This window comes from Xyrauchen texanus, chromosome 20, assembly GCF_025860055.1.
Source record: "Xyrauchen texanus isolate HMW12.3.18 chromosome 20, RBS_HiC_50CHRs, whole genome shotgun sequence".
Classification (NCBI taxonomy): domain Eukaryota; kingdom Metazoa; phylum Chordata; class Actinopteri; order Cypriniformes; family Catostomidae; genus Xyrauchen; species Xyrauchen texanus.
This window is the reverse complement of record NC_068295.1, coordinates 16,925,298-16,949,498: the sequence shown is the minus strand read 5'-3', so window position 1 is coordinate 16,949,498 and position 24,201 is coordinate 16,925,298. Positions and strand designations below refer to the sequence as shown.

Here is a 24,201-nt window from a genome sequence, read left to right as displayed (position 1 = left end):
CTATTGTTCCTGTGATGTTTTGTTAAGGCTCTGACTTTTTACTGATGGGGAAATAAACAGTGGTTTGCCATAATGAGGATCCTGCTGTTAACGTGTGAAACTTCCTCCTTAGCGGTTAGGTGCTTTTAATAGCTCTGAGCTTTTTGCCCTTGCACCGTTTGTGTTTGGCAGCTTTCCTTGATTGAAGCATGCAAATGTTAGTGTAACATTCTGCCATACAAATATTACACAGGTTTAAAAACTATGCTAAGTATTGCTTTTGAAAGTAATACAGTAAGACATTTACCTTTTTTATGGACTTTGATGTAATTTGGATTTTAAAATGTAAAAATGTAGTTTGGATTTTAGAATGCAACTTTAATAATGTTAAAACCAGGGCTGCTGTTATTGATTATTATAAATGTTGATTATCTTGTGCATAAAATTATAAATTAGTCAAACTATCAAAGGAAATGACTAATAGTACAGGTCTCTTTTATTGTTTTTCATTACATTGAATTGCTTGAGTAAAAGGATGGCCTAAGTTACACAGACTTTAAATTACTTAGTAGGGCGTATCCTCATATGAATAGAATAATTACATTAAAAGGCATATTTTACATCTTTAGGACACTGCCTGTTGTGCAACCATGGGCAAAAAGGGGTCTGGATGCTTACAAATGCATTTAATATATTTTCCACAAATCCTGATAAAGTGCTATTGTCCCAGTGCAAACATTTACTGTTGCTCTTGGTTACAAAGTGGATGTAAGGTAAACGTCAAAAGAAGTAGGCTGTTTTAACAAACTAAATAAACCATAAACTGATCTTTTTTTTTTTTTACATCACCATGGTTCGACAAAATATTGCATATGCATAAATTGATAGTCTAAACTATAAATTCTGCATTCAAATCCATTGTAAAATGCTGATAAATGCTATATATAGATATATCTGTAACCACACGTTGTACGTTGATGCGCCAGGTTGCTACTTTGCTTGGCAACTGTAAATCATTGTTGAGTTCATCCATCTTTGAAAATACACAAAAAACAACGAGAATAAGATGATGGATAACATAGGATATACAGCATCATGTATAGGCAAATAACTCTGAAATAAGATTACTTCCAAAAATATTACCAGCTGACTAATCATCGCAGCCCCATCATTTCTATTAGTAATATAAGATAGTCACTCATGGCCAATAGAAAAAACATGTTCACATTAGTGTAGGTTGAGTAGAGATGTGTTTGCTGTGAACCATAATCTTCAGGGATAAAGACTTTGGTGATTTGGTTTCCTCATAAAGTGACAAGTGTGTTATTCAAATGGAGTGTCATCAAGATCTATGCATATAAATCATACTGTAATTACACTGCTGCTCATAAAATATTCAGTGGTGTATTTGTGGCATGTTTAGTTTTTCCTGTAGTGGTATAATGTTGGAAAGTCATGTTAGGAGTTATTACACAAATTGTTTTTTATTACTTCTAATATATATATATATATATATATATATATATATATATATATATATATATATATATATGAATAATTATTAGTAATTTAATTATTTTGGAGAAAAAAATAAGATTGACAACAAGTGTTTGAAATGGGTACTGCAGTCCAAATTCAAAATATTGAAGAGTTGTCTGCCCCGCCCTAGACTCCAAGCTCATGTGGGTTGCCAGAATGTTGACATGCAAATTAGCCAACTCAGCATCCGTTTTAAAGGATTTATGGGATTTAAGATGTCTCCATTTTCCAAAGGCATCTCCAATATTTATCCTTGTTTTACTACGCCTCTGGTCATAGTGGTTTTTAGACGGATGGTGAGGCTTTTTAGGTCGGGTGGAATCTGTTATCTCTGATCCAGTTCGTTTGCTGACTTCCATGGCTGCAGCACGCTGTGTTGTTTGTCTGCAAACTTGTTTAAATATGGCAGCCTGGCGGTGTCAAAATACTACTTGTGAGTGGGCAGAGGGTGGGATCACAAAGGCTAAATATAAACAGAAATTCTGGCCTGGAATGGAAACTTCAAAGTAGAATATACTAGCTGTAGCATTGTTATCAGAGAAGCCAGTATTTTAACTTTGCATGTTTCCTCATTCTCAAATGACATATTATGGTCATTTCATTTCTGTACTGTAAAAATATTACATATAGTGCCTTTAAATCTGAAATATCTGACAAATGTGCAAGCAACCTGGAATATTTCAGCAAATGTATTGATTTTAGATATTTATTTTTTTCTAAAAAGAGAAGTCAGTGTTTCGTACAGGAAAACGTAGAGATTTCTCCTTGGCAGAGCCAGCAGGACCCCATTAGTCACATCAATTCAACCAGGACATCAGTTCACCCATTGATGACGTCAACCCTGCTTACTGATACTTTCTTGTTTTGATCATTTCTTTCCTCCCTTGAGTAAAATGTTGAATTTGAACCCTACAGAAACCAGCACCTGCAGGAGATGTCAGAGTGACACAGGTACTCTTCTGTGTTCTAGCACTGTTTGGCTTGTGGAGAGCTCTCTGTTTCTCTTTCTCTCTCTTCATCATCATCATCATCCTGGGCATTCATACTGTTATTCATTTGTGCAGTCACAGATGAGATGAGTCACAGTGATGCAGACGCTTTTGATGTGCTTCCTCTGTTGCAGAGGTTTATATGTGGGGGGTCATTGGCTGCTGGCTGAGCATCCATACCTGTTTCATAGACACATGGTCTGCAGTGTCATCTCAGATTTAACCGGGATGGCTTTTTTCCTGTCATCTTTTATGAAGGCATTCAGTACAATCCAGGTTTCCATCTTTTTTTCGGACTGCAACTCATTGAACAGGAATGTTGTTTTGTCCTCCCGTTTTTGTGCCTTCATCTGTGTGTCTCTCACTTTCAGGGCTGCCCTGTGTCATTTGCTTATGTACTGCTGGTTAACAAGTCTTTTTGTGAGCTTTTCCAATTTCATCGCAGTCATTCATTCTCATCATAGCTGAAACTTTAGAGACCATGCAGTGTGCCTTGTGCTTCAAATTCCTTTTTCAATTCAAAAAACATCAACCTGTTTTGTTTCTCTCAAATAGACAGAGTTAGTGAGTCTGCGTTGTTCGAATTTCATGGCGATGTAGGACATGTAACATTTTAAAGTTTACAGTCATTGAGCACTTTATTAGGAACACCTGTACACACCTACCTATTCATGTGATTATCGAATTAGCCAATTGCAGTGCAATGCTTAAAATAATGCAGATATGGGTCAGAAGCTTCAGTTAATGTTCACATAAACCATCAGAATGGGGAGAAACAAATCTCATTGATTTTGACCGTGGCATGATTGTTGGTGCAAGATGGGCTGGTTTGAATATTGCTGACAGAAAGGCTATGGTAACGCAGAAAACCACTCTGTACAATTGTAGTTAGCAGAATAGCATCTCAGAATGCAAAACACTTGAGGCGGATGGGCTACAATAGCGGCAGACCACAAATGTGTAAAACTTAGCTGAATCAAATTAGCCAAAGTATTTAATAAATGAACACACAAGGGGCGTTCAAATCTGCGGTGTGCTGGCTATTAGGCATTGAAGTGTGTATATTACTATAAATATGTGGCTGGGGCATGCATAGACACAAAATAATGCCCTCCTTGTCACAAAATAATAATGTTAAACATTCTAAAGCTTTCTTGTATACAATGTCATTAGCTCAAATTTTTCTGTTCTGAATACCTCTTCCCAATTATGCATTTTTCTGCCTAATGTGCAGAGGTATTACAAAAATCTCTCTATGTAGGCTATTGGGAAGTTCTCCCATAAGCTGCTTATACTCATTGGGAAAGACCTGTATTAACAGATTGCAGTATTTAGGATGGAAGAATCTAGGGTGAATTAATAAAAATTAGGCAGAGAGACAATGTTTTTAAATAGCTGGCTTGTCTGTGACTTGAAGTAGAATTTACAATCACATTTTATCCTGCATTTTTTATTTCCTTGCGTGAAAGACCTTTCAGTCCTGAACTAAGTTCTTAAAATTCTCTACCATATTCTCTATTATGGACAGCATATGCTGATATATTTCTCTTTCATTGGTTTCATAGATTAGGTAAGGTGACACAATGGTCTCAGTGGGGTGAGGATGAAGGACAGACACAGTATGGCCATGTGGACAGCAGGGTAGTGTATTTACACTGTGGAAACCCTAATTGGTCTAGGAAGGCCAGCCGGCATGTCTGCCAATACACTGTGGCATCAGTTTTAGCTCTCATACACTCCTGAATGGATAGAGAAAAGTTTGTTTTTTTTGCGACAAAAGATATAACGCATAGAAAAGTTTACGGTATAGCTGATGGAAATGCAAATTATCACAAAAATTTCACATTTTTTGACATAACATTTTTCCGTTTAACTCTAGCGCATAAATTCTATGTCGATACTTCATATGTCACGAAAACATTGGTATTAATTATTAATGCAAAAATTTAGTCGCATGACAGAATTTACACCAATCATTAGACGACAAGGTATACATCCTTGAAAGCCAATTTATTGTTCGTGGATTGGTCTTAACGGCATACCCGCTCAGACCCGATGCTGCAAACACATCTGCGTATTGACACTTCCAGGAGTGCCAATACAAATATCTCGTAGGCAGTCATGGAATTAGACCACAATACAAAAAAACTATAATTTCTGTGCACAAATTAAATTGTTTACATCTTTAAATAAATAAAAAAATACACAATACTGGGAGAAAAGCCTCAGTGTTCTTTTTTGAAACACTAACAGCCCAATTCTATAAAATTATTGTTTAGATTACTTTTGAAAAAATGCCAGCAAAATGTCCTGTATTAAATTCAATAAATTACCAAATGAATAAAGCATTAAATAAAAAATGACAAAAAAAAAAAAAAGAAAAGAAACTGTTAGTCCTGTATACTTGCCTTTTCTTTACACAAACTTAAATTAGCCTGATCCTGTAGACAAAGAAAGTCGGCTGAAAGACCACAAACTATCAGAACTATTTGTCCAATGATGAGTTCACTTTCAGAAATCGAGCTTTTGAACATTTAAAACTTTTAAATATTTACCTAGGATTGCATTTGCTGAGCTTCTACAGAAAACTTAGTTCATTATGATGTTAAAATAAATTTTAGATGACAATCAAGTTCAGTTGGTCATTAAAAATTGCTGGACAAATATGCGGGACATAATGCAGTTGTGATGGCAGTGCTTTAGATGATTGTTCAAAATAGCCTGTTGAATATCGGGAATGTATCATATGTAAACCATGATATTACACAACGGCATCAATTTCTTTAGTTGTTGTGCACACCGCATATACACATTGATTGATGGTCCTTATACTAAGACTGAAAATCCCCCACTACTTGGTGCAGGTTGCCAGCTTGAACAGGGCCATGATGATTTGCTTTCGGGTCAGAACCGGTAGCAACCTGCGATTGGTGCAACATCAGGACCAATATTACAGTCCTATTAGAAGGGCAACTGTTCCCTTTTGATTGCAATTTCTCGTCTTCTGATTGCTTTTATTTGTGAAATTAAAATGACAGAAAGCTGGCTAATTTCAATGAATTGTCTCAGTACAATTGGGGGGGTGACATCTGGGAGGCGAAGGGTACTCAAATAGCACGATATACACACATTTCTGTATGGAAACGGCTTAAGGGCAGATGTCTTGCGATAAACCAAAACTTATGCGGTAAAGTGTTTTTTAAGCATGATGTCATGGAGGTCCACAATGGGTTTTTTTTCTGAGGTCTTGGCTAATATTAAATCTGTGGAGTGGTTAAAAAAATCAGTTTTAATGACTTCAACCTAAGTGTATGTAAACTTCTGACTTCAACTGTATAGTATTAATATATTTACATACTTCATGATTCTTACATTGCAAAGACATTAAAAGAATAATTATTGTTGTACAGGGTCCTATACTTGTGCATTATATTTTGCATTATACATTTTAATGTGGGGGGGACAATGAAATATTTATTGGAACTTTAGCTTTGGTTAAATTACCTTACTGTATTTTTAATAATTTTTCATAAATTATTACATTTATTTTTATATTTACATAGTTTGAGATCAAACATTAATTGACTTGAAAGACTTTGTCTTTATTGAGTTCAGATTCCCATGTCTCTCAGAAAAACAAACCAAGTTCTGTCCTCAGGTTCTGTGTTTGGCTGGGAATTGCTCACAAGTAACCTTGCTTAAACACGTTTGCTCAAATTCACACACCCCTTATATTAGTCCCACTTTCCAAAGATGCACTTATTAAAGAACCAATACATTCAGTGAATAAGCAATTGGTAGGACGAAGACAATATAATGTTTTTGGCAAGGGTTGGCTGAGAAGTCTTGGGTCAAATCTGATACAGAACATCGCCAATCTGTGATTATATGAAGTAGAGTTTGCTCAGTTTTGTCCAGTTTGACCTCAATCCATTATCTTAACCTCCATGTGTTGCCATCTACTTTTAATTAGCAACATCATAATCAAAAAGCTCATAATGAGGTGTTGAAGGCAGTTAAACTGAGAGTTTGGCTGAGATTGGGTGCTGGCAGAGATAAAGAAGCCAACCTGAGAGGGAACTGTGAGCAAACATTCCTGGAGCAGCTACAGAGGCGATTTGGGTAACCTGGGTGACCTGGGTTCCCTACACACGGGATCATTTGGAGATTTACCCTGGTCAGTTATTCAAAGCCCACTAAACCTCATCTAGTGTCGGTCTCTCTGGTCTGGTTTGCCAGAAGTCTGTAGAGCCACAGGATGTTTTCTGCTCAGTAAGACTGTATTTGCTGCAGTCTGGCACCTTTAGGAACAGCAGAACATGGCTGATATGATTCACTGTGGACAGAGCCACAGACCTTGTATGGATAGCATGGATCTTGCAGCACTACCGAATATGCCTGTCTGCTAAGTCAGAGTATGATCTTTTTTAAAATAGCGAGAAAATTATTATTTTATGAAAATATTTTCAGTGGCGCTTGCAGTATCTTTGGTCATACTCCGAGTTGAGGATTTTAACAAAACCTTTACCTTCAAAATTGGGCCAGAAACATAATTTATGCACAAACACATGTGATTTAAACATGCTATAACTAGCTATAAAAATGTCAAATTTAACTACGGGAAAGCTGGCCATAGAAGAAGACAGTTTAAGAAGATAGCGATAAAGACAAAGATAAAGTTTAAGAACTTGTAGAATGTACTGTATTGAGTTGCATTATGAGTTGCAGTCTTACACAATTTGCAACAGAACAATTTAAAGGTCAAAAGGGGAACAGAATGTTTTTGTATAATTATTTTGTAAACACCGTTAATGTCTTTGTTCTCACAATGAAATTACTTTTTTACACTGTGTCTATCAGCAGTTGATGGAGCTGCTCTGTTGTGATAATAAACAGCATACTGTGTGCTAAACCTTAGACTGGATTGGAGTCTTGCTGGTGTAAGCAAATCTCAGTTTGAGTGTCTGGCTGCCGTTGGCAAAGCTTTTATGTCAGTACATCTCTGTTCTTGCTGGGATTCCTGCCTGGTGCACACCACTGTGAACCAGCCTTGCCACCATAATGCCCACTGACATAGACCCAACACAGAGCCATGTCACTGAAATGTCCACTGCTGCAGACCCAGCACAGAGCTACAGCAAAATACAGCCAAAATAACACTCAACTCAACCCTTACTGAAGCAGGTTTCTGGCAAAGTAAGCAGGAGTAAATGAGGGGAAATGGAGGTAGAAAGAAGTGTTTTATTAGAGAATGAAAGAGAAATGTGATTTATGCATATTGCATGATGCATATGTTGAGTAGGGATGGGCCAATACCATGTTTTTGGAGAAACTTTCTTTTTGACTGTGGCAGGGTGGAGGGTGGGGCCGGGTCTTGATCATACACACCCGGTCCCGTATTAGGCTAATCAAGCCTCTGAGGTATAAAGGGATTAATGGAAAGGAGGCGGCGAGAACCGACTTGACGATGTAAATCATATTTTAATAGTAAACTTAAAAGACAACATAAACACACACGACGGACATGTCCGTAAACGATCTCTCTCTCCCGCACGACCCTCTGCAGTCGACCTTTATACCTCAGAGGCTTGATTAGCCTAATATGGGACCGGGTGTGTATGATCACGACCCGGCCCCGCCCTCCGCCCTGCCACATTGACCCTCACAGATTGGAATACCTGTATATTTTATACAACAGCAGCTCTACACAGCCATCACAATTGTGAATTCATTTGTCAAAGATGCTTTAATTCTTCTAATTTCACTCCAGTTACACATTTCTGTTACTGAATTTTGTATGCATTAAACTTTGTGAGTAGATGAGCACATTATCGGATCGGATATCGATACACGTAGCATGCCATAAAGAGAGATCATATTGTAGTAAACGTTACACATAGAGACTGTATGAAAACAGACTTGTCTCTGAGGAAATTACGTTTGTGGGAGAAATTGTGTAGTTGTATTTAGCTTGTTGAGTGGGCTATTTTACGTTGACGGAAGGTGCCGTGATGATTAGGCTAAGCACCGCTTGTTTGTTTGCTAGTTTACTGGTTGAATCGTAGGCGGGACAGCTCTAGTCTTTGTTGGTGTGGGAGGCATGCTAGGTGGGGAACAACAGTTGAAAATTGGCAGGCGGCGTCTGGCTGTAACCTGTCATATGAGTTCTAAGTTGGTCTTTTGTGCGAAAATAGCAGTTGCCAGCATGCAGAGGTAGTGATTTAGCTGGCCGATAAGCTCTCTGTAATGGCAGGGTAGAATAATTCTCATTGAAGTGGGTGGGTGATTCCAGCCTCCCGCTCCTATCCTGCTGGGACGGCTTTCACGCCTGTCGCAGAGAGGTGAGAAGCGTTCTCTTTGAAACAGACCTCTTTGATATATTTACACAAACGCAATTTTCTGTAATTGTGTGTTTGAACTTGGAAGGGAAGGTGAGTCAGGTGCTGCTGGATATTGAATAACTTAAAGCAGTTTTTTGGAAGAGCTCCAGTTTGGATTGAGCAAAGCATTAAGAGTCCTTGAATTTTATTGTGAAATGGTTATTAATGTAGATGTGAAATGACTTATGTCACACAAATGAAGCTTAAAGTGCTGTCTGTGGTAAATAAGACTTACAGTGGTGTGCGTGACGTAAATTTGTTTTAGTAGCTTGTGTGCTTGTTTACATTCCCCTAGCAATAAAGGTGATGGAGACAGCTGAACAGTCTTAGTAGTCATTACTGGCTGATCGATTTAGAGAGGAAAGCGCCAAGACAGACGTCTGTCTCTCTGCAGCAGACTCAGAGAGAGAGAGAGAGAGAGAGAGAGAGAGAGAGAGAGAGTGTGTGAGTGAGACATTCTGGACTCTTGACACCACCCTCTGTGTTCAAATAGCAGTACCAGCCATTCTTTTTTACTCATCTGTCTGTGAAGTAGATTTAGAAAAGAAAGAGGGGTATTGTTCATCTAAGGGGATAGAGAATGTTTTATAAGGTCCCATGAAGTATCTGATGGCAGAGAAAGACGAGGTGCTGGACTACTGAAATGGTTTCTGGCTTTTATTCCTGTTCTGCCTGCGTGTAATACCGTTTCTTATGTTTTTTTTTTTTTACAGTCATTCTATGAAAAGAGTGCCTTTTCCATTGGAAAGGTGATTTTAAAGTACATTTATGTAAGAAATGCTATGAGTTATTTGAGTATCTAAACCGTGTCAGTTGAAAAATATAAGGACCGTTTGTAAGAAGAGCACTTAGATGCAGCACCAGTTTTTCTGCCGTATGTGCCGTGCCGAATCAATTTGGTGAGGGTCTGGCCCCGTGCCAGCTGCTGCCATCCCGAACTGACTCCATTGCCATGGCGAGAGGCTTATTTTGTCACCCATATCTGGAGTAAAGTGCTGCCAGGACACATCAGCTGCATGATTCACTATCTTCAGCACTCATTCTCATCTACCATTCCTTGCTCTTTCTCTCCCCGTCTCTTTCGTCATCCTCCCTTTGCGAGAGGGGAAGACAGGTCTTTTGTAGTAGAATCAGTGCTTACAGTACACTGCAGATGAAAAGCATATGATCCAGAGAGAGGCATGCTGACAAGCTGTTTTAGAGCAGCTCAATTGCTTTTGCCTCTGCTAGAGTGTAGTGACATCTAGTGGGAAAGACACAAACTGATGCAGAGATTAGGACACTTGTAGGAATTTATGAGATTCTTAATTTAGTTACGCTTGCCTTGACATTTACTATTGCTCATACTGAGGATTAGGGATTTGAACAAACCCCTAGCTTTAAATATTTATCTCTGTCTCATAACTTGTCCTGCGCCGCATAAATACTATCTCACATTTTGTGGCTTGTTTAGAAGAGGTGTGCTATTACTTTTCTAAGTAAATTAACTTATAATTTATGTCTGACAAACAATGAAACAGGCAAAACAAAAAATCCCATAGAATTGTATTGAAGAAGGGACCTGAGCCTGTTTGGGTTCTCCGGGCCTTTCTGATCTCTCTCTTTCTTTCTTGTTTTTCCTTTTTCTGTAGCTCTCCTGTCATCCTGGTGCGAGGAGCTGGGGCGACTGCTCTTGTTGCGGCACCAGAAGAATCGTCAGAGCGATCCACAGGGCAAAGTGCCCTTACAGCCGCCCATGAACTCCATGAAGCCCTCACTCTCTCACGGGTCAGTACTCAGCTCTGTAGATCACTAACCAGACACTCAATGGAGCTGGTCCAGGCGCTGTTAAAAACCACTGTAGTTTGGCCTCTACAACTGCTTTCTCAGAACTAATTTTCCTCTTGAAATGGACTTACAGGCCTAGTACAGTCTTCCAGCACAGAATTGTTTGTTTTTATGTGCCATGTGATCTTGAAGACAAGCCTTTTCCAAGAAGTCATATTGACCACACTTTCATTAACAGCACTGTAAACATGACATCACCTTAAAGCTGTGTTGATGAAACCCATTCTCAGAACTTTCTAAACAATGGACGATAGAACATTAACATGTAACATTAATGTCCTGGTACGTTTCTTAGAAAGGTTGAGAGAGCTGTTTTTTGGCCCTGTTTACACCTGGTTTTAAGAAAGGTGATCTAGGCCCGTAATCACAAAAAAATCTTAAGGCTAAAAGTAGCTCCTAACATTAAAATTTAGGAGCAACTCTTAAAAATTAGGGCCGTGTCACTCCTAATTTTAGGATTCGTAAAATTTTCATCTAAGAGTAATTAATTCATGAAACATTTTAACGCTAAATGTAAATATTAGAGAATATTAGAGATTGACAGCTTCCGTCACCATTATCTTTCATTGTATGGAAAAGAGCAGCATCATCATTGTTCATAGTTTCTCCTCATGTGTTCCACAAAAGAAAGAAACTCAAACAGTTTTGAACAACATGAAAGTAAATGATGACAGAATTAAGATTTTTGTGTGATCTATCCCTTTAATTCCATGTGTAAACAGGGTCTTTGATAGAATTCCAAAAAAAGCTTAGCCGTGCTGGAAAGAGTATCTGCAGTCAAGAGGTTGAGGAAATAAACTAGCTTACTGATGTTTTATAGAACATTTTGTGCTCACAGCTTCATTTTCACAGAACAACAAATGTCTACGTAGACAGGAAAGAGCTTTTTCTCTGTGTAAACCCTAGGGCTGTTTCTGACTCTATCGAACTCCCACCTTCACTCCTTCTCAATGCATATTTGTGCTTGATTCCACTGATATCACATTACTGTTTGAACTCTGTTTTGTAGTGATGGGTCCTTTCCATATGATGGCGTTCCCTGGCAACAGAATGCTAACCAGGCCCCGGGTTCGTTGTCGGTGGTTACGACGGTGTGGGGAGTTACCAATACGTCACAAAGTCAGGTGAGTCACACATATATCGCTGAAGTGTACGAAAAGAAAACAATAACATTGGTAACAATAACATTGATCTTTTAACCTATACTGCTTTTGATTTAGGTATTGGGTAACCCCATGGCCAACACCAACAATCCCATGAACCCCGGAGGCAATGCACTAGGGTCGGGTATGTCAGCCAACAACCCAGGGATGAACTCACCTCAGTTCCCTGGCCAACAACAACAGTTTTCAGCCAAAGGGGGATCTAACCAGGCCTACATGCAGCAAAGCATGTATGGCCGTCCAGGGCACCCGGGTGGAGGAGGCTTTGGTGGAAGGTAGTGTTTCAATAGCTTGTATTAAAGTGTTAGAGAGGCAGACCGGATGATGGGAAGTTGTTTGACAAAGAAAGGAGTCACTCTGGGAAATTCAATAAGCTAGAGCAGAGTTTCCTATTAATGATATTTGACACAAGGTTTTAAAGCCAAGCCAACACTAAGTTTAAGGATGTTTTTCCCGAAAAGGATGATAATGTGATATCACCTTCATGTTGTGCCAAGAGCAAAGACTGACTACATAACCTCTGAAGTTCCTCAGTCCTAGTCATTGTTATTGAAATAAAGATAATTTTTCTATAATTTTCCAGCCCACTCGTGAAAATGTTTTGCAGTTTTCTAATTTAATAGTTTATTTTATTTCAAATTATAAGCATACCAATTTGAGTGGAAAGTTCAGAATGTTCAGAATTTCTGAGTATTTGGTACAAAACAGTTTGTCCCTCTTTTAATTTAATGACAACATGCACAAAGTGTCTTTTGCATTACAATGTTAGCAATTAAATCTATCCTTTTGTACAAAGGAGCTGACATGTTCAGTGTCACAAATTTCATTCATGAACTAGAAATAGTGTAGAATCTTAAATACTTTGTAATCATATTATGGCCTAATGTTTCTTTACTGTAATATCTTCAAAATCTTAAAACAAATAAATCTTACTTCCATATTTAAAAACATAGACTTTGCCACATCCACACAAATTAGTTTTTGATTGAAAACTCATTTTCAGTTTCCTAACATAAAAATTTTCCAAAGTATGTGGTACTAGAGATAATTTTTGGTTAAAGAAACACCAATATAGTGTGTATAAAAGGCGCAATGGTAGCTAAACACTTTCAATAGTGCTGTCAGTAGATTTAAATATTTATTCACGATTAATCGCATGATTTTTCCTTGTTAATTCTTGATTATTCACAGATCTTGAAAGTGATAAAACTTTGACTCTATACTTCTTTTCCGGTTAAAATGCACCTTTCCAGTTATCGTACAATTGACTAAAAGAGCATCAAATTCAAGTAACTCTAAATGTTTCCAAAAGTCTAAGTGAGAGGTTGACTAAATGAAAGTACTAGACCCCATAGGTTGCATATTCGTTGCAATGGGCATTAAATCTCTTAAACCCTCATCCTCCACAATATTAATCAGATAACAGCATTTGACATCAAGTGTTAAGTGCCATTTCGAACTCCACATGAAAAGCGCTGCAGAGAACATAGTTGACGGTTCGATAGATCAGCAGCAACATGTTAAAAGTTGAAATACTGTAGTTTTAACTTTGAGTTGGGCGTCAACAGACCCGCACATGGCAGAAGAAGCTAGCCTGTCGCAGCGATCCCTCATCTATGTAATTTATTGTATGTTTGGCTTTAAGGTGATTGCTTGAAGTGCCTCTGTGGTTATTAAATTCTGTGTTACAAAGGCTTCAAAGTACTTGATTTTTGCCACAAGTGCCATTTGTGTTTGTTTTGTAAGAGGTCATTTCTCCATAACCTGATCATTTACATGGAATCACTGTTGTGTTTGTGGTGTGTATGTCAGTGTAATGTCCTGGAACACAACGCAAAATTTCTGCCCAATTCCAGCTTGTGTTCAGAACTGACATGGAGCTGAATGAAATGTCAAACAGTATATAATGTGAAAATTGCTAAATGAGGTAATCGAGTAAAAGTACAAATTAACGTGTTAAACATTTTAAATTAATCGCAAGTGTTAATGCCTTCATTTCGACAGCTCCAGTTTTATCTCCCAATTTGGAATGCCCATTTCCCTATGTGCTTTTAAGTCCTCGTGGTCGCGTAGTGATTCGCCTCAAACTGGGTGGCGGAGGACGAATCCCAGTTGCCTCCGCATCTGAGACCGTCAACCCATGCATCTTATCACGTGGCTTGTTGAGCGTGTTACCGCGGAGACATAGCGTGTGTGAAGGCTTCACGCCATCCACCGCAGCATCCACGCTCAACTCACCACGTGCCCCACCGAGAACGAACCACGTTATAGCGACCACGAGGAGGTTACCCCATGTGACTCTACCCTCCCTAGCAACCGGGCCAATTTGGATGCTTAGGAGACCTGGCTGGAATCACTCAGCCATTATCCCCTTTATTCGTACTAGTGTACCCCAGGGGTGGTAGCCAGCATCTTTTACCACTGAGCTACCCAGGCCACCCAATGCCTCAGTTTTAATATAGACATTTTATTTGAGTGTGTGTATATTTCTTCTACTTAGTTACCCGGGTGGGCCGAATGCTCCGAGTGGGATCGGCATGCCCCCTCATACACGCCCCCCTTCTGATTTCACGCAACCTGCTGCTGCAGCTGCTGCCGCCGCTGTTGCTGCTGCCGCTGCCACGGCAACCGCCACTGCCACGGCTACCGTAGCTGCCCTGCAAGAGACCAACAAAGAAATAAACCAGTACAATCAGGTTGGTCCTTTACAAAAAAAACAAGTTTTGCCTTCTACTTGGCTTACACTGAATGTTTTTGTGAGCCCACCTATTTAAGTGCTGTTGGCCCTCTCCACAGGTCTGTTCGTCTTTCCAGATGGGACCTACGCAAGGCTACAACAGCCAGTACATGAACCAGCCTGGGCCCCGTGGCCCACCGTCCATGGCAGGAGGCATGAACCCAGCTGGTATGGGAACCGGCATGAATAGCTCCAACGTGAGTGGCCCACCCATGGGCATGAACCAGCCCAGAGGTCCAGGAATGGGACCCTTCGGTGGCCACGGCCAAAGGATGCCCCAACAGGTATATCCTGGCCCCAGACCTCAGTCCATGCCCATGCAGGGCACTAAGAGGCCCTATCCAGGAGAGGTAAGACCACAGTACACAATTCCAAAGCTTAAAGGGATAATTCACCTAAAAATAAAAATTCTGTCATTCATCATTGGCTTTCTTTTGTGGAACACTAAAGCAGATGTTAGGCTGAATGTTAGCCTCAGTCAACTGTCAGCAATCTTGACTGTGGCTAACACTCTCCTGTACATTTCATTTTCTGTTCCACTAAATAAAGCAAATCATAGGGTTTTGGAACAACATGAGAGTAAACAATTATCATTTGTGGGTGAATGATTCCTTTAAAACTGACTTGCAGCAAGCATTTTATATTTGCTATTTGTTTGGTAAATCAATTGTTTGTGTGGTTTTCACAGCCTAACTATGGAGGCCAGCAGTTTGGGCCCAATGGCCAGTTTCCCAACCAGCAAGGGCAGTATCCTAACCCAAATGCTTCTAGACCTCTTCCTTCACCCAATTACCCTGGTCAGAGGATGCCAGGACAGCAGGGCTCTGCCCAATATCCCCCAACAGGAGTAGCCATGAGCCAATACTATAAGGTACATTCATTTTGGTTGGTTGGAACAGTCATCTACATAATTACAATTTTGTAGAAGTGTTGTTTATCTCTCTGACTGTTCATATTTCTTTATTCCAACCATGAAGACAAAAGTTACATGTAGAGAAGGAATAATGGCATATTACTTGCTTTTCAACATTTATTGCTTTTTCTTATTTCAGCAAGAGCCTTTTAATGGTCAGAGTAACACTTTCTCTGGAGGCGGTTATGGGTTCAATCAAGGAAATGGGGTAGGAGGAGAAACCATTCTTTATTCCCTATGTTTTATTTGCGTATATATACAGTGGCCCAAAAGATATTTAGACACTTAAGTGATGCTTAAAAATGCATAAAGTTTATTACATTTGATAAAAAAAATATCAAGTGGTATCTGCAAACAAATCATGCTAGAGCTTTTCTTAGAAATTATTTAACTTTTCAGAGCTGTTTTTTTTTCAAGGGATAGTTCACCCAACAATTTACTCACCCTCATGTCATCCCAGTTGTGTATGACTTTATTTCTTCTACTGAACACAAATTAAGATTTTTTCAGCTCTGTAGGTCCATACAATGCAAATGAATCATGCCAGAATTTTGAAGCCCCAAAAAGCATGTAAAGGCAGCATAAAAGTAATCAACACAACTCCAGTGTTTTAATTTATGTCTTCAGAAGCAATATTATAGGTGTGTGGGAGAAACCGATCAGTACTTTTAAGTAATGTTCTGGGTTCATTACAAATGAACCTAAATCAACAGCACTTGCGGCATAATGTTGATTACCACAAAAATAAATTTCGACTCGTTCCTCCTCTTCTTTAAAAAAGTAAGTAAAGGTTACATTGAGGCACTTACAATGGAAGTGAATGGGGACAATAAAAGTGAAATAGGAAATAATTTTATGGTTCAAACACAGAAATTTGAAGCTTATAATTTTATAAAATCACTTGCATTCATTATTTGTGCTGTAAATTTGTTTATATGATAATTTTTACAGTCTTTTTAAGATTTGGCTACATTACAACGTCATGGTAAAGGAGTTGTAAAATTGTCCATAACTTACACAGAAAAGGTTTCAAAGTGATTTTATAACACTAAAGTCGTGTTTATACACACATCATTTATGTCTTGTGGTTATACTTTTGAAAAAGTAAGTATTTTAACGTTAAAAGATTGGCCCCCCATTAACTTCCAATGTAAGTGCCTCACTGGAACCTCGATTTTTGCTTATTTTAAAGAAGAGGAATGAGTCTAAATACATTTTTTGTGGTAATCATCATTATGTCACAAATGCTTTCAATTGAGCTTAACTTGTATTGAACCTGGAACATTCCTTTAAGTCCCTCTTTTACCATGAATCTACACTTTCACTTCCACATTCTTCTTCTTTTGTTTTTGACGATTTACATATAGCCACCTACTGGGTAGGGAGGATTAATTTATAGTAAAAAAAAGGGCTAAGATATTCTTCTAAAAATCCTCATTGTTTTTAGCAGAAGAAAGTCAGTTATACACACCTGGGATGGCATGAGGGTGATTAAATGAATAAATGATTTTTGGGTGAAATATCCCTTTAACCAACAGGTCCCAAAGTGATGTAAGTAGATGTATTAAGTCAGTTTCCCTCTAGTGCACACAGGTGTCCTGCACAAGTTTAGTTCATCACATTAACTATGGACAATCAGGAAGTGTCCAAATGCTTTTGTTTTATATTTTGGGGCCACTGTATGTTTAATCTTTTCAGTATGTGCAGTTCTGCTATTTACTGTATTTAGAAATTTAATTGAGTGTGTTTGTGTTTCTTCAACTAAAGCCTCCTCGGCAGGTGGTAAACTACCCCCACTCGCCAGTTCCCGGAAACCCCACTCCACCCATGACTCCGGGAAGTAGTATCCCTCCATACCCGTCACCCAACCAGGACGTCAAGCCCCCGTTTCCTCCAGACATGAAGCCAAACATGACGTCTCTGCCTCCACCTCCGAGTGAGTCCTGCAGAGAAACCTCACATGACCATTTCATTTAGTTGATCTCTACTTTGTCTGTCTTACAAGCTTGGTCACGTTCTATCAGAAGTAAATCCGTGAGAACCCTTTGAACCATTCAGCTCCTGCAGCTAGGTGAAAAAAAGTCCCATTGCTCATTTATCTTAGATTCATGCATTTTTCACATCCACTCAGAGCTCATTCATAATATATGTGCTTCAGTGGGAAAGAATGAAACTATGTGAACTGAAAGGTGAGCTTCCCTGTGCACCTTTCACACTGTTACTATTACAGAGGACTCAAGTAACACTTAAAGGGATAGTTCACCCAAAAATGAAAATTCTACATCATTGACTAGGACTCTTAGTAAGAGACTCTCAGTGAGCACTTCTGAATCTCTAAATTTGTTCCTTTAGCCAACCCCAACGAAGAGCTGCGTCTAACATTCCCTGTAAGGGATGGGGTGGTGCTGGAGCCCTTCAGACTAGAGCACAACCTGGCTGTCAGTAACCACGTCTTCCATCTGCGCCCCTCTGTCCACCAGACACTCATGTGGAGGTTAGTGGTGTGCTACTTTACTGCCTGCTATGTACTAAGCAGGCTTGTTTATCCGCAATGACATCTACTCTCTGAGCTTGTTATAATACACTAAAACTGACTCTGCATGTCTTACAGGTCTGATCTGGAGCTGCAGTTTAAGTGCTACCACCACGAGGACCGGCAAATGAACACCAACTGGCCCGCATCCGTCCAAGTCAGCGTCAACGCCACCCCCCTCACAATTGAGAGGGGTGACAATAAGACATCTCACAAACCCCTGCACCTGAAGCATGTGTGTCAGCCGGGAAGAAACACCATCCAGATCACAGTCACAGCCTGCTGTTGTGTGAGTATTCCTCCTCCGCTGCTCCAAAAGACCTTCTATAATGTATAGTTTCTCATGTAATGATTATATCAGAGAGCTGTTATACGGCATCAACACTGATTTGAAGCAGCTTCTGTGTTTGCCTTCCCTCTGCATTTCTAGCTGGTGTCAGTTTTGTGCTTTCTTGTTTGAAAGGTCAACGACAGATAGTGTGTCATGTAAAGGATATTCTACAACCCATGGCAAAAATGATGAAATCACCACACTTAGAGGATGTTCACTCAGCTTTTTTACTTTGTAGCAAATAAACAAATCACAGATATGACCAAAACAAATATTGTTTAATAGCTGAACATTCTGTCCCTCAAACCAATTCAATTACATTATTTTTAATGAATGGCATATTTTTGACATTTTTCTAGATCAAGCAGAAACTAAATGGGAAGGTTAAAATAGGAAAACATTTGGGTAGGCCAAGGAAGACGTCAAAGTGTCAGGATAGAAAACTCAAAGCAATGTGCCTTGAAAACAGAAAAATTAACAACAAAACAAATGGGCAGAAACAGGAGTCTGTGTTTGTGACAGAACTGTAAGAAATTGGCTGAATGAAATGGGATTGAAAAATATGCAATTAATTAAAATAATGTAATTTAATTTGTTTGAGGGATGTTTCACAAAGCCAGAATGTTCAGCTAATAAGCACAAATAGTTTTGTGTCATATCTGTGATTTGTTTATTTGCTATGAAGTAAAAAAGCTGAGTGAACATCCTCTAAGTGTGGTGATTCCATAATTTTTGCCAGTGGTTGTAAATGCATTTCACTGGATTGTAACATGTTCGTGTCTTGTTGCAGTCACACTTATTCGTGCTGCAGCTGGTCCACAGGCCGTCGGTGAGATCAGTCCTGCAGGGTCTTCTGAAGAAGAGACTCCTGCCTGCCGAACACTGCATTACCAAAAGTAAGTAAATGCTTAAAGCAGATATTTTTAAGCTTTTCCATTGCTGCATATTTTTGGAATTCACTGATATCTGCCACACTGTATTAGGGTGAAAAGTTTCTAGGGCCTCATTTATAAGGACAAATTATATTAAATGTACAACAATTTCCTAAATGTTCTTACAAATTATTTATTTATTTATTTAGCTGTGTTTAACTATCTCTCCTCCTCTTCGCTCCAAAAATGTGCTTGACATATTACGTATTTTACACCTGCCTGTTATCTCACAGGTCTCAAAATTAATTTATTATGGAAACATAAAAAATAGTGATAGTGTTAAATATTCTGTCACAGCAGGTATCCAAAATAAAACATTTACATTATGCATACATAATCTACATTACACCACATTTTGATATATTCAGTCAGTCACTGACTCGTATTTGCACCACTAAAAACAAACAAAATCAAGTCAGCACACGCTGGCACACCTGAGTATAAGCACAAAAAACGTTGTACACATGCTTGTCTGTTGGCGTACGCATAAGTACGTTTTCATGTCAGTTTCTGCCTTTATTAATCTTAATTTGTTCCTCACTTTTGACATAGGATCAAATCCATGGAATTTAAAATCAAATCTGATTGTATAGGAGGCCCCTGGTTTGATTTTACTGGTTTTATATAGAAACTGAAGCCTATTTTAAGGCCATTAAAATATTAGATATTATGGCAATATTTTCATGAAAGTTACGCACATTTTAACTCCTAGTTTTCATTTTATATTTTCATTCCGCAATATGAAAATTGTTTAACATTGTAAAATATTTTTTTTTAAATAAAACATTTATGCATCATATTAGTACTCCCTCTGTACTGCCTATCTAAAACCATTGTAATACTTAAAAAAGAAATCCGGCTGTGTGCATGTCCATTTCCTTTTTTCAATTGTAACTAGTAGCACCTAATAAACAAACAAACAAACAAAAAATAATTCTAGAGCAAATAGTTTTCCTTAAAATGGAAGGCAACATACTGTATGTGGACAGTGTGACTAAGTTGTGACATTTTAAATAATAACAAGCTATAGAAAGTCAAAAATGTTTAATGTTTCCTGGAATGTTGGTTATTCATGTTTTTGAGGCAAGACATCAGAAATTAGCATAATTAATTATGATTCAAAGTAATGGCCAGCATCATCCAATCACTGCCAACCATGTTAAAATAAAATGATAAATTCTGAATCTAAGTACTGATTACCATTGTCCTATGTCTGACAAACATGTTGTGTGGTTAAAATATCATCTGCAGCCTGAAACTGATCTTTTGATAGAAGTTTGGACTGAATGCACTTGAATACTCCCTTGCTCCCTGTTTAGTGGATGACTTAATGTCCAATGCGCTGTCTGTCTGCACTGGTCTCAGAACAGTTCGAAATGCACCTTATTTTTTCATCCTAACTGCATATAAAGCCTCAGAAAGCATTATTTTTCAGCTTTTGATGATTCTCAATGTGACAATGCACAGTAAATAGAGGATTTCTTAGGAAAAAATGTGCTTAAGTACGCAATAGTGTACATTGTGTTTAGCAGCGTGGCTTTTCGCAATAAATCGCTCTAATTTTTAAAATGCCTTATCGAACTAAACTATGGACCCTAATCTTTTGACTCAAACAGGTTTCTTACCAGATGTAGTTTTGTTAGCGTTTCTCCGAAAGACAAACTTCTCTGTGGTAGGTGCCATATTGTTTGGTCACATGACCTTGTATGTCAAAAGTTTAACCCTTTACTGACAGCACAGAGTCTCCTGAACTGGTTTAAATGAATTTAAATTATGCGTGGCATATAGCAAAGCCAAAATACAATGTCCACGTATGTGTTTGAGGGGTTGCACGAGGTTAAATGCCAGAACATTTTCTTGACAGGTTTCAGGAAAATCACCCATTATCATCATCACAGACTTGGTTGTTACAATATCTCTATTGTTTTTTTTGTTTTTTGTTTTTTGCAGTTAAACGAAACTTCAGTAGTGTAGCAGCCTCCTCTGGGAATGCCACACTAAACGGGGAGGATGGAGTCGAGCAGACAGCCATCAAAGTGTCCCTCAAGTGTCCAGTCACATTCCGACGGATCCAACTCCCTGCTAGGGGACACGACTGCAAACATGTGCAGGTAAACTTTTGTATTGCTTTTGTATATACAACCAGATGACCCTGATTAAAAGACCTGCAGTGCTGCTCTCCAGCTTGGGATGCTGGTGGTTGTATAATATCCAATGTTTCCACAATAAATCTTTCCTTGTTCATGTGTGTTGTTTAATAGAGGAGTCAGGACTTTGGTCAAATGAGATTTCAGTTTGGGTGGGGTTACCAATTCCAATGTCACAGAAGTAGGAACTAAGCAACAAATAGAATTCCTCTGTTAATATTTCAGATTAACAGAGGAAAACTAAGGTAGTAGGACACAAGTGTAAAAAATATAGCTTTTTGTCCACGCAATGAAGGTCACTTATAGCGGCTTATGGTAACTTCGTTATTTTGGCATTCATTTCATTTACTGATGTTGCGATTTTCTTTTGCAGTGCTTTGACTTGGAGTCCTATCTGCAGCTAAACTGTGAGAGAGGAACGTGGCGATGTCCTGTATGCAAGTATGTGGCAAACAACAATAAGAATTGTTTCAGAGAACCAGATAAACATGAGGTGTCATTCCTTTTAGCTTTGTATTTTATTTATATTTTTCTCTGTCCCCAGTAAAACAGCATTGTTGGAAGGACTGGAAGTGGATCAGTACATGTGGGGAATTCTCAATGCCATTCAAAAGTAAGTTTATTGTTGGACAACACAATTTTTCAAAGTCACATCAAGTCCTTTAAAAAAACACTTGAGGTTATTATGCAGTTGTTAATCTAGAGCCATCCCTTCACCTGAAACTGTCAAGAGATTTCACTTCCTTTTAAACATGCTCTCTTTGCCTTTTCTCTCTTCCAGTTCAGAGTTTGAAGAGGTCACCATCGACCCAACATGTAGTTGGAGGCCGGTGCCCATAAAGTCAGACATTCATATAAAGGAGGACCCAGATGGCCTTTTGGCCAAGCGTTTTAAAACCATGAGTCCCAGTCAAATGATCATGCCAAATGTGATGGATATGATTGCCCAGCTGTGTCCTGGCCCTTCACCCTACACCTCCCTACCCCCGCATCATGGGGGAAACAATGGCGAATATGGGAGCCAAGTTAGAGGTCAGCACCCAATAAGGCTCATACTCTGTCTAATAAAATAGTCCTTAGTGTTTTACAGCTTTATTTTTTTATGTAAGCTTACTTTTTACAGGACAATTTTATGCAACCTGCAATCTTTTAACAGGCTGGTTTGCTCTCCAATCTGTCTAAATCTTTCTAGCTCTAAACTCCTGAGGTCATAGCTCCTCATTGCTGTTCTGTTTTGTGCATCAGGCAATAGTTACCAGGGCCATGGAAACTTTGACTTCTCTCACAGTAACTCTGGTGGCGGAGCTCCCATGAATGACTTCATGCATGGACCCCAGCTTTCCCATCCACCAGACTTGCCCAACAGCCTCATGGCCCCCGACAAGCCTCTAGGCCACGGCATGCCCGACTCGGTAAATCACCTCAAACCCTTGGGTTGCACAGCAACAAGTAGTGCTGATGTTTGTTTGCTTTGTTGTCCAACATGAACTGTAGACAAAGGGTCTGTTCCAAAACTTAGTGAGTTGCCTAGCTGTCTCCTGCCTACAAAGTCAGCTGTCTTCTATGGCAGTATCCAAAACAAAACTGGAGCCTCATAGAGCGATTTGGAACGTACATAGGCGACAACTCCACGTGTCATTCAATTAGCACCCCTCACGTGCATTGCACCGGACACCAAAATTATTTCACAACTGAGGAATTATACGATTCTCTAATGAGCATGAATATACATAGTACTGTAATGGTGGCAGCCCCAAATAAATTTAAATAAATAATAAAATTAAACAATAACATTTAAATGCATACATTTGGCCGCCAGACAGGAATCTGTCTGACTGTCAAAGTGAATGTTTCAACCCAGATCACTCAGAAAGCCACAAGTTATAACATATAAATGAATGCAGAAAAGGTATTTTCAAAGAGAATTTTTTGAGGTTAAAGTTCAAGTTTCAAAATATATATTGTTCAAACTCAAACAAAATATTTCAGTAATCAAACAAACAATAATCCAAAAGTCTCACAAACTAAAGAAAACACCAAATGAGTTAATTTAACATAAAAAAACAAAGCAATGCATCTTGTAATGTGGGTGAATGCATTTACATTCAGTGTGGGGCAGTGCTACAGGAGTGCAGAGGGAGACAGAGAACCTTGGCTGTGGAGCTCTTCGATTGGTCAGCAGGCTGCTTGAAACTCACGCCACTCTTTTTAAACTTAAAGCTTTCGACGACTTGATGCAGGCCACACTTCTGATTAGCACCTTTTAACAATCCCTTTTTGTTGTCTTCTCCTCAAAACACACTCCTTTTTCCCAACATCTTTAAAGGAACAGTGCATGGTTTTGCTCTGCCACACTCTCCACCCCATGAGACAACCCATGGTTGGCAAGGAACATTGTCAATGTCTCACCCCAGGTCTTTGGGTGTCTTCCCCTCTTTTTGGAGGGTGCTTTCTGCTGTGAAGATCTTTGGTGGGAGAGAAGGGTGTCAAGCTGATACTTCCTACAACAAGATTATTCACATCAGTCCACATTGTTGGCCAAAATGCAACTTTGTTGAGTCTTTTAAAAGTTTTAAAGATTCCTACATGGTCACATGTGGTGTTGACATGATAGTACAGAAGGACCTGTGGAATGAGGTTTGCAGGAATGTGTACCTGATGTTTTGGAACATCTGTTCATGGTGGTTGAATAGTACACCCCTTAGCTTTGGTCTCTTTGATTTGGCATTGC

At 38.9% G+C, this 24,201-nt stretch overlaps 1 protein-coding gene across 1 annotated transcript in view; it reads left to right on the top strand.

Moving 5' to 3' along the window:
- Positions 1-24,201, top strand: part of LOC127660494 (zinc finger MIZ domain-containing protein 1-like) — a 185,092-nt gene that overhangs the window by 148,387 nt on the left and 12,504 nt on the right. Inside the window, 17 exon segments of the mRNA XM_052150767.1 lie at positions 2,434-2,469; positions 10,519-10,654; positions 11,724-11,838; positions 11,935-12,152; positions 14,378-14,573; positions 14,674-14,964; positions 15,303-15,485; positions 15,667-15,735; positions 17,295-17,463; positions 17,880-18,021; positions 18,139-18,349; positions 19,182-19,287; positions 21,274-21,434; positions 21,844-21,911; positions 22,015-22,083; positions 22,252-22,502; positions 22,716-22,882. Coding sequence (XP_052006727.1) covers positions 2,434-2,469; positions 10,519-10,654; positions 11,724-11,838; positions 11,935-12,152; positions 14,378-14,573; positions 14,674-14,964; positions 15,303-15,485; positions 15,667-15,735; positions 17,295-17,463; positions 17,880-18,021; positions 18,139-18,349; positions 19,182-19,287; positions 21,274-21,434; positions 21,844-21,911; positions 22,015-22,083; positions 22,252-22,502; positions 22,716-22,882 — 2,588 coding nt within the window.